The 11664-nt window shown below is 40.9% G+C and overlaps 1 protein-coding gene across 3 annotated transcripts in view; it reads left to right on the top strand.

The window, feature by feature from the left end:
• The window catches only part of sh3pxd2aa (SH3 and PX domains 2Aa), a 110174-nt gene that overhangs the window by 49939 nt on the left and 48571 nt on the right, over positions 1-11664 (top strand). For all 3 annotated transcript variants that reach the window (XM_044346563.1, XM_044346564.1, XM_044346565.1), the window contains exon 6: positions 2067-2092. In XM_044346563.1, coding sequence (XP_044202498.1) covers positions 2067-2092 — 26 coding nt within the window. The remainder of the gene's footprint in view (positions 1-2066; positions 2093-11664) is intronic.

The following is an 11664-nucleotide window of genomic DNA, read 5'->3' on the forward strand; positions in this document are numbered from 1 at the left end:
AAATGGAAATGTGAACACAGCAGTTAACATTCCCTGGAAATATAAACCATTCCCTTGTATTCGAACAGAGGATATCAGCATCTGTAATCCCACTGTGGCAAGCCTAGAGCGAAAAGGGCAAACATCCTGGCAAATATCTTGCCAACTCTGAGGCTCAGTCTGTCCACAGCATACTTTCCATCGAAACACATCTAGATACTTTTAGTACAACTCATTTAAAGTCGTTGTCCAGCATGGCTTGAGATGGATGGGATGAGGCGAGGGGTCAAGTCCTGCTCTCTCTCTGTCCCACTTTGATGACAATGAAGCATATTCTGGTTGCTAGCACACAGGGATCTTGGTGGAGAGATCGGTATAAAGGCTTCATTCATCTGCTGTAGCCAGTCACAGATAGATACATCAGATCACACGGGGATGGATGAAGGGAAAGAGATAAAGAGAGCGAGGACAAGAATAGTGACACTAAAGAAGCCTGAGCTGTTGTATTGCAAATGAAACATGGCTTGTGTTCATGCATGTGATATCTTGTCTGCCTGCCCTCTCACTTTCGAGCACATGTGTTTCTGTGTGTTCATTTGGACTGCTGAACTGTCAGCATACGCACCGGCATGTCCCTTTATTAGCTTGAGTGCAGCTGCAGTGAGATCCAAGAGGAGGTTTTCATTAACCTCATGCAGAGAAAGGGCACTACCCTGACTGCCGACCATGCTGTCCTGAGCAGTTTTCTGCTCTTCTGGCACTGCAGTGTAATATTACGGGCCTATTTGCTCTGCATCATAACTGACAAGATGAGAGGTCGCTCATTAATGAAATGGGCTGTTTCACAGGGGCCAGCCGGGTCAACTGTCCCAATCAAGGATGCTCTGAATCTTAGGGGAACAACCAGGATCATTTACAGACAAGGCCCACTGGTGGGCATCATTCACTGACTTTACATCCACTCAATCATGCCTACATACACCTACATACCTCACACACATCCCTCTGCTATACAGAGATGTACCGACAGCTATCAGCTGCAATCTGGTGCTCCTCTTGAAACGAGAGTCATGTTGTAATCAGTCATCCACAAACCACTTCACCTTCTGGTCTCTATATCCCTTGATGCTGTCTGGGGGTTGATATTAGTGCCTATATGGTGGAGATATTTTTAAATGTGAGTGAGTATTTCACATGGGACTGCAGGTTTTAGTGGTATTCACATCTTCGCTACACAATCATTTGGCTTCAGTTTCATTACTCACCCTGTGTCTGATTTTCAACTGTACTGCAGTGGGATGACGAAGCTAAATTTGAGTTGAGATGAGGGTTTTGATTAGCCCTTGGGAAAACTGGAAGGACAAATTGATTTTGAAGTAGCAAGAGAGAAAAAGAACAGGAGGATGAAGGAAGAAACGGAGGGAGAATGCAGAGTGACGATGGACAGGTTGTCAGGTCTGCATTTCTATAAATAGCACATTCTGTCTCTACCTGATCTCTAGCAGCTCCGTCTATCTCTCTTAAACCAATCGCCACGCTGCCTGAGTCCGAGAGTCACTATTGACAAGGGCAGACACAATCAGCACAACAAACCTCACACATGCTCTTTTGCCCCAACCCCTCCTCCATGTATAGCTTAGCCTTGTGGCATAATCCCATTACAATCCATTAAGCAAGGCATCTTAAACTGATCCTCCTTCTTTCAAATGTGGAGAGAGGTTGACTTCTCTGACGGGGCAAAAGGGAGGGAGGGAGGAAGAGAAGGAGTATAGGAAGAGGATGGTGGTGCCGCTTTGGAGTCACATGACTAATTTGTGTCTGTTGCAGGGAGTACGGGCAGCTGGCCAAAGTCATCCCTCCCTCTCTCTCCATCCTTCGCTCTCTGTCTTTCTCTCTTTCTCCCTCAACACATGCATTTGTTAGCGTGCTAAAGCCGATTGCATGCACGCATTAATGCGTGAGTGCAGTTGCCAGTTTTTGCTGCTTGGGAGTACCAGGATCCATAAGCGGTGACTGTATGCTTTGTTGTTGACTGAGCGGCATCTTCTGTCACTAACCATGTCCCTCTTGTGTTGCTTTTCCCTCAGGGACTATGGCTCCAAGCGCAAGTCGGGTAAGTCACCTGTTTTTCTTCACTATCCTTCCCTAAAGCTAACTTCACCCTCCTCACTGCCTCAACTTGTTGCTCTTAATAAAACCGCTCCTTAAGATCTAAGGGGGGACGTTATGCTTTGTGACGGATGACTCTGAAACCCTCTGTGTGACTTCTCTGTTATCCATGTGATGTCAGTGTGTGGTTTGTGTACTTGTCCTGCTGCGGGACGCTGACTTACTGTCAGCTGTGTATTGGGGTGGGTTCAAAAAGCTGTCAAGCTCTCTCCTTCAGGTGGTTAATTTATTTGCAGCCCAGGGTGGGGTTTGAGAATTTCCTGCTAGTTCCTTGGGATGTCAAAATAGTCATTAACGCACATCTTGTCGGGAAAGCGTTATTCTCTGTTGTGGCAGTCGGGACATTTAAAAGGATTCTTTGCCTCCAGCTGAAGTCCAAGGCAGAGCTTTTTCTATGACATGTCTAGCAGTGGCGAACTGTGACCCTGGACCTTCAATAGGACCACATGTGGAAATAAAAAAACAAATATAGCAATAAAAATAATAGCCAGAGCCCTGTCACATGGAAGTTCAGCATATTAAAGGTTTCTTTGCCCTAACTGGCATCACAACACACAAAGGTGATTCTGGAAAACCATCATGACCTCACTAAATTTAAATATGACATGTAAATGGCTAAGCCCATTTTATTTTGTGAAAATAAATGAAACAAGCAAATTGCATTGACTTATTTCATTTATTTGTTTAGCTGGAATAAAAGTAAAACATCTAGAATACTCATTAGCTACTGTTCAACAACTAAAGATGGATCCAATGCTAATCCAATGTTTTTGTTTGTTTGGGCTTAGACGTACTTGAATTTCAATGTAGATTTAATATCTCTCTGCCAGAAGTAAAGGCAGCAATGCCATACAAACAGTTACATGCACGTATCAAATGTCTCATACTGACCAGCCAACACCTCCTGAGGTGAAATGGGAAAAGGCACAAGCTCTTTGTAAGCTATGCTCAGCCATTTTTCACTAGCCTGAATGAAACCATTATTGCTATGTCATGTCCATGGCAATAAAACTAGAGATGCAAATTGTAGGCTTATAGTATACTTCTTACAACTTCCAAAGAAAACTGTGATTATCAAATGATAAAAATGATAAAAAAAACGAATTTGTTTATTTTTCACTGAAATGTTACTTGACTAAAGGCTGGTTATATGAAAGTGATGACAAATTTATACATTTCATACTGACTTCTGTGCCTGGACACTGCAATACCCAGCATAAATTCAAACACAGCAAAAGTTAAGACACCAAATAGAATAAAAGTCAAGCTAAAATCAGAAGTTTTAACTATGAAAATAAATGCCCCCAGATTGATAAAGCTCACAGTGAGACCAGTTAACAACCAGCAACCTGTGCCCATGAAGCAATCATCAACAACTTTCTGCCTCCTTATGGCAAGTGAAGCTATCATGGAAAGTTTGGAGTTAGCACATATTTTCAGAAATATCTTCAACCAAATATGTTGCAGTGTTCTTGTCCAATTTTTGCCCCCATTCAGCAGAGAAATGGGTTAGTGAGTTAACATTCATTGTTGTTCTGTCGTCTCTTTTTTCCCTCGCTCACTCACTGACTACTTTGTGGGTATTCGCGAATGCCCGGAAGATGTCAGAATATTGTCCCGCCTACAACTCAACAAAATATGATTGGCTAAGACAACTGTCAAAATCAAATTCATACCCACATTGACTTGAATTACACAGGCATTAGTTACAGCTACTGAGGGTCCTGGCAGGGAGGAGTCGCTGATTCACCCAGATACCATCAGAAGAAAAATTGTGATTGGTTCATTTCCTGTCCTGTTATATTAACCCACTGTTTGCCAAGAAATATTAGTCCAGGCTTCTAACAATGATCTAGAAATTATTATTATTATTTCAGTGAATAAAAATAATTTTAAAAAATTAAAGCTGCAAGCGGCATTGAACGGGCCCTTGTGCCTTTGCGCACGTCGGGCTGCGGCGCAGTTGAAGGGTTTCTGTCACGGGCATGCAGATGTCTTCAGACACGGGCTGTTTTCAGACAGTGCAAGAAGGAGATAAACATCACTTCCTTTGTCCATTATCATACCTGCTGCTGGGGCTGCTTTGCTGCAATTTCGTGGGGGGCGCTATTCAGCCAGTTTGATTGCACTTCTAAGTAGCGTACGTTTAATTGTACATTGTTACGAGTACTTGCTGGACAAAGACGTGTAACTTTAGTTTTTCACTGTTATCTAACATTGCATGAAGAAGTTAAATATCATTTCCTGAGTCCACTATATGGTGCTAGAAAACACCCATTAAGTGAACATGTCGCTGTATATCAACTGTAGAGCACACCTTGAAAATTTCTCAGATGATGTTTGTCATTTAAGGCTGTGTCATCAAAACTGTGCAAGTTTTGAGCCCGATCACATGAATTTCAATTAGTAAATTGAAAAGTCTTGATGAGTTTGTGTGTAAAACAAATTAATTTTCTATATTTCATCGTCTATTTTTAGAAAAGTAAGCACTTTTCACCCACATGATTTGGTCAAAGTTTGATTGAAATGTGTACTGTCACTGGGCTCTACAGTGTGAGTATTTCACTCTCATTTGCCCCTAAAAATAGATATGTGTGAAGTGGAGAATTAATTTACTTGCACACTATACGACTACAAATTACAACCATAACCCTATATGAAAGGCTAGAGGGATTTAAAGTTGAAACAACGGATACAGAAAGTGGTGATGCTCCTAACAATGATCTAGGAATTATTATTATTATTCCAGTGAATAAAAATAATTATTAGGAGTACAAATATTCTTTCAATATTTTTTCTTAGGCCTTCACTGAATACCTTGAAGGCCCAGAGCATTCCCCTTCTGTGTCTAGTATTCTTAATAATTCAATAACAGAAGGTCTTTTGTATGGTGAATTTCTTGGGTTTCAAGAGGTAAACAAAAGCTGTAATACTTCCTTTGGATGACACACATGCAATTCAGTAGAGGAAATAGTATCATCCAATCATTGAAAGATCCTGGACTTGTTCCACTCTGTCAAACATGTGAATTCCGTGACACAGGCCAATGAAACACAGAACAACTGGCTTGTTTGACTATAAGACTATTCATCCATTCTTTACTGTCAAGGATTTTTAGCCTCATTAGCCGTCTTAGCAAATGTATGGCTCTTAGAGGGTATTAGCTACAGTATAGCTGCTTACAGAAAGCATTGGTACATGTGAGTCGCTAATATATATGCATCTTGGAATCCCTGTGTGTTTAAGGCAAGGTAGAGTGAGGTAATGTTGGGAAATATCAGTCATACCTCTTATGACTTATTGAAGACAAAATGCAGGAAATAGTTTGTGGTTAATGGAGAATATGACTATTGCTAGAGATGCCATTAAAGTCTACTTTGTCTTGATATTTGAGTAGCTTAAAGCATGTGTTTGTGAATGGAAATATCCTGAGATAGCTTTGTAATGACTAGGCGTACAGCGATGCAAAAACAATAGTTCATATGTTGCATCGTAAGTTCATGTCATCTCATCTCCTCCAAGTAAACCACTCTTGAAAACGATAGTGTTTTATTTTTGGACTAAAAGCACAGGAACTCTACAACCACCCTGCAACGAATCGGTTTGTTGTAGCCCCAGAGAGAGCTCACTACCAATTCAATTACATCCACATTCCTCAAAGTGATTTGATTTCTTGGAAGCTGATTGCTTCTGCAGATAAGCAGGCTTGTGTTTTTTTTTTTTTTCTACATCCCCTTAGTGTGTCACATTATGCTTTGCAACAGTAGGCTTTCATACCCTTTTTGTCAGCCAACCTAAATCTTTGGGCTGTTGCCTGGTTGGAGGCCATTCCACTGACCCAGTGATGCTACGACCTCAAGTGACATGAAGTCAGTCTGTGTGTCAAGAGGTTGTCTGAATGTCTATTTTTAGACCTTTAGACAGTTACATAACATCTGCAGTGTGTCTGTGCTCTGGAAACTGAATCAGGTCTGTTCCCTTAATTAAGGGAAGGTGTCACATTCTCTCAGTGATATGCTCTCTGCACTTTATTTCTCCTGTAGGTAGTTTAATATGAAGAGCTTGAAATCACTTACAGCATATGAACATTAAGATCCATATCTAAATTTTTCATACCCCAGATATGTCAGTGTTTTTTATATACATTCAGTGGTGATGACTGTTACAAAAAGTTTCACTATTCACAGAAAATAGAATATACACTAGTTGTGGTTGCTCCTTTTCATTTGCTACCATATAATCATAATTGTAAGTACAGAGATCAATCTTTTTCCTTTCACTTTTCACTGTTCTTCAAACTGTGTGCCGACTCCAGTACTGTGGCATCTCCTCTATATACTTCTCTATACTTTCTATATATATTTGATATTGCTGTCCTTTTTGAAGTTTAAAGGAATAGTTCAATTTTATAGGAAATACTAGCTAGCTTGGCTCTGTTCAAAGTTAAAAAAAACCTTGCCTAGCGGTACCTACAACCATCACTCATTTACATGCTTGTTTAATCTGTATATGTTGTAAACAGTAATCTAAAAATTACAATTTGTGACTTTTGGAGTTGCATGCTGTATTGAACAAACAACATCCAGGTGCAGGGACTCTCCCAGAGTCTTGACATTACAATGAGGTTGTCAGGTTTGGTATCATTGTACCGGTAGAGAGCCCAAAACCAAATTGTGTGCTCATAGACCGTATCTGTTGACCCTTGCTGTAGCCAGAAGTGCTGCACAGAATGCTGGCTGGACAGGTAACTACTGTTTGTCACAAAAGATTGAACTCCCTCTAAAACCACAGACTGTTGTTTTTAGATATCTGTGTATGGATTAGGCAGATGAGGGACAACTTGTTTCTTAGTGAGCTTTTTAGGAGTTGTTAGGTATAGTTTTGAAGTTTAGACAGAGCCAGGTTAGCTGTCTCTATGCTAAGCTAGGCTAAATATATCTTGACCCCATCTGGCTCAAGCTGGCTCATGCACAGACGTGAGGTTGATATCAATCTTCTCATCCAATTCTCAGAAAGAAAACTATTTCCCAACCACTCTTAATTGGGAGCAGTGATCTTTTTTACTACTTATTTCAACAGCTACCCTGCTGATTTCTTCTAAAGAAATTGTTGTTGTTGCTGGAGATGTTAAATGCATCATGCCTCCTCAGCACTAGACTATTTTTCTCAAGAAACAGAGGGTGTTTTGAAAAGCAAATGTAAACTGTATTGACTATTGTGCAATATTAGATCAGTAAAAGAGATTACTGAAGTGCTATTGAAGTGAAGTGGTATGTCTTGGTGGATGAGCAGTCCGATATGCACGCCATGTTACTGCAGTGTTTCTGGTTCAAGTCCTTCCAGGGTCATTTGTTACAAGTAATCTCTGTTGCAGGCCGTTTCACATGTAGTGGCATGATGATTTGCATCACATATTGGAGCTGCAGCAGAGTCCAATGTTTTGTTCCATTTCCATTTCTGTTCCATTTTTTCCCCACTGGCCCACTTGGCCAGTAGATCAGAGTTTTACTGTATATTTTCACTGGCCCAGCAGCCAAAAATATTAAAATAACTTTTTTTCCATTATTTTGGGGATTTATTCATTGTATACATAATATGTACAACGGTGAAGTTCCCTTTAGATTTAGTTGTTTTCCTTAAGTTATGGATATGCAATGTTTATATTTTACAACAGCTGTGGCTCAGGAGGTAGAGCAGGTCATCCACTAATCGGAAGATCGGCGGTTCGATTCCCAGCTCCTCCAGTCCACATGCCGATGTGTCCTTGGGCAGACACTTAACCCCAAATTGCTCCTGATGGCTGTGCCATCAGTGTATGAATGTGTGTGAATGGTTAGCTTTCTCTGATGGGCAGGTTGGGACCTTGCATGGTAGCCCCTGTACCCATTCAGTGTATGAATGTGTGTGAATGGGTGAATGTGATTCGTAGTGTAAAAAGCGCTTTGAGTGGTCGGAAGACTAGAAAGGTGCTATACAAGTACAGTCCATTTACCATTTACACAAATGTGCAAAATATAAAATTAGGCACATATTGGATCAGTAAATGAAGAAGAATTTTTAAGGCCACCAAAATGTTACAATTAATTTTCATGAACTGAAAACACACTGAAATAGCGAAGGCTACGGCTGTACTCTGTCAATCCCTTAATTATGCATAACTTAAGCCTTAATAAAATTAATGGGTGAGTTATATAAAAATTCACCCCCTTACAGTTGTCATGAGCAGGGAAATTGCCTATAAAGACCAAAACTGCTTTTCATACCAGGCTGTAAACATGTTTATTTCTGCTGTAAAGTTGGGCATTTTAACATGGCGGTCTATGGGGAATGACTCGCTTTTGGAGTCAGCCTCAAGTGGCCATTCGAGGAACTGCAGTTTTTGGCATTTCCGTGCTGGCTTCATTTTTCGGCCCTGGAGGTTGCTGCTTGTTATAACTGCATCAACAAGGAATTACATTTCAGTAAATCTGTCAATACTGTAAAAAGCATTTGAAATGCACTAAGGCAGAGACATTGTGTTTGAAAAAACAATAGAGGGACAAAAACAACGGGCTTGACATGAGCTAAAAACTTGTGTTTTTAGCACAAGTGTTTTCAAACAGCCTCACAGCTCGCTGTCCAGTGGCAACACAGACAGATAAGGTAATGCAAGAATAGGTAGGTATAGGTAATAAGAAAAGGTTAAATCTAGCTGAGTGTATATGAGCTGGGGACAAAAAGCGCCGTTACTTTCCAAAATTCGATGGAGTTATTCAGAGCAGAAAGCAGAAAGCTACACAGAGCTACACACAGCAATTAAATTGCTATTATGTGCATAGTACAGTAGCTCTCACAGCTGATACAGCAACAGAAAATAACACAAGCTGAGGTGACCATATAGTGTCGGTTATGTTACATACACCAACTATATTTTTTGTTATCCCCCAGAGTGGGCAGGCTAACGTTAGCAGGCATGTGAGCTACCTCTTCCTCCACTGGGCTGAGGCTTGAGCTGCCCACAAGGCTTCTCTGCCATGCATTCTGTGACATGCTGCTGGTGCTTCTCTGTGGCTGGGTTACTGTTTGTTTTTTACAAGGGACTTACCCATTACTTTGATTGGCTATCACGGGCCCTGGCCAATCAATTTGCCCTGCATAAACTGTTACTGTCCCTGGGCCATTGGGCCATTAGTAATGTTGAACCCTGTGCAGTTAAAAAAAATTGGGATCAGTTCACCCAATAGATTAAATTACTTTTTTTTTTCAGTTCATCTCAATAGAATCCAAACACTGATTCATCTTACCTTGTGTTAATGGGGGGCATAGATGTCAGACATGTTTTTTTAAAAGTAGGGTCAGGTCCAGAGAGTTTCTGGGGTCACGACTCTGTGCTCCTCCCCTGCTCGCAGAGTGCAGATGGAGCTCGTATTCCTCCATGTGAGGGCCAGATTCAGCGGGAAAGGAGGAGGGTGCTGTTTGGGCTAGAGAGGCTGAGGTTGTCAGTCAGGCGCTAGTTTGTTTACGTGGCACAGTGGATATGATTGCAGACTGAGGTTGGAATGGCCAGTCCTATTTACTCGGAGGAGGGAGGAGGGTTGTGTCTTCATCCGCATGTTTATATGTGTGATTGTGTTTTTACAAGTGTAGGTTTAGTGGACAGGGGGGTAGTTTGTGTGTGTGCACATATCTGTTAAGCTGTCAGTGCTAATTAGGATGTTAGGACCAGGCTGTTGTTTGTACCATCAGGACCTCTTCTGTCAATAGACACATTTATATGACATTTACACCCTTCATTTCCTGCCTCTATATAAGAACCCATAAGAATAAAACAGTTCTCTGTGTTGACATTTGCACATTTAACATCACATTGAGCACTTAATTACAACAATAATAATGCCAGCACACATTTAACACCAATGTTGAAGATACAGTAAAATGAGTATTGATTTAGGCAGAAAAAAAAAGATAATTGTCTTTTCCAGCTTTTTAGCCACGAGGCTTAGCAATCTCAATATCACAGAGCAGCATGAGTTATTCCCCGGGGAGTGACGGCATTGAGCATGTGTGTTGTATCTCAGCAGCTCCTCTCCATTAAATCTGAAGGAGGTGGTGTTTAAAACAAAAAAAAAAACTAGTGAGCGAGATGAGTCAGAGTAAAGAGTGAAGCACAGAGCGAGAGAACAGGAAGAAGAGAGTTTGTTCAGCCCAGAAGTGACAGCGCTCTCTGTGGAACAGATGTAGCCTGTGATGTGATTTGACCTCACCCTGAAGCGAGCACCCACACTGTGTCACTCTTCCAGCTGGGAGTCTGTCATTGTTAGTGTCTAACGCAGAGAGCCAGTCAGCCGTCACTCCGCCTGCCCCCTCTGTTTGCACCTCAGATGTTATTTGTCACTGCAAACATTTGTGTCACAGTCAGGGATACATTGTTTTGTCGCTGGTTTCGTTCTCCTTCCTGCTAAACATCGTATCAATACTGGTTCGCTTCTGTCTGTGGTTTGACATTGTTAGCGTTGGTGTCACTCTCGGCGGCTGTGCTTTTTCACAAGTGTTGGATCAATACTGGTTAGCTGTAATTTGTCATTGGTTGCCTTTGTCTTGGTGTCAGGTGACAAGGTTCTATCATTTAAGCTCCTGTCTGTGTGTCTTACTGTGTGATAGCAGCAGCTATAGCTAACTGTCTGCATAAGGTTGGAGGTTCAGTCTGACTTTTCTATAATTGACTTTGTTTACCTATTTATAAGGTAAGAATCTTCTTTTTTTTATAGAGAAGGCTCTGAGATTAAATATTTAAAAGTACACAGAAAGTACATTATGTTGATTCTTAATATCGCATAAATGTACTCCACCCAGATTAAACCGTTTAATTAGAAGTTTGGACTGACAGACGTCTCTGGTCCTTTTTTCTTACACTGTTTATCTTTCTTTTCACCATTTCGGTCTCAACAGATATTAATTATTGTGAAATTTGGTTCAGACATTCTTGGTTCCCAGATGAATCTTAATGACTTTGGTCAGACCCCTGATTTTCATTTGACACAACTATGTGGGTGACAAAAATAGTTCAGATATCCATTGTTATGACTTTGGTGATCCCTGACTGCTTCCCTAGTAGCATCATCATATTAAATGTTTAATTAGTTATGACCAAATACCTACAAAACGAATGACTTTCCCATCAGACTCAGCCGTACTGTTCAGCGCTTATTAGAAAATGTTAGCATACTAACATGGTGAAATAAGGAAATAATGATTAACCATCAACATTATATCTATTAAACTTCAGGGTGTTGACATTGTCATTGTGAGCATGTTAGCATGTTGACAGCATAAGTACAGCCTCAGAGAGCTGCTAGAGTGGCTGTAGACTCTAACAAATCTTTAGCTACAGTCAGTCATTTGTGCCCTCAAATTGCAAAGCGCTCCCTCAAAACACTTATTTGTGCTCTTAAAGGAGTGGTGTGTAGGATTTAACTCGAACTCAAAACAACTTTATTAATCCCACAAGGGGCAGTTAGTTACGGGCAGTTTGTTGTA

This window comes from Thunnus albacares, chromosome 3 (assembly GCF_914725855.1).
Source record: "Thunnus albacares chromosome 3, fThuAlb1.1, whole genome shotgun sequence".
Lineage (NCBI taxonomy): Eukaryota > Metazoa > Chordata > Actinopteri > Scombriformes > Scombridae > Thunnus > Thunnus albacares.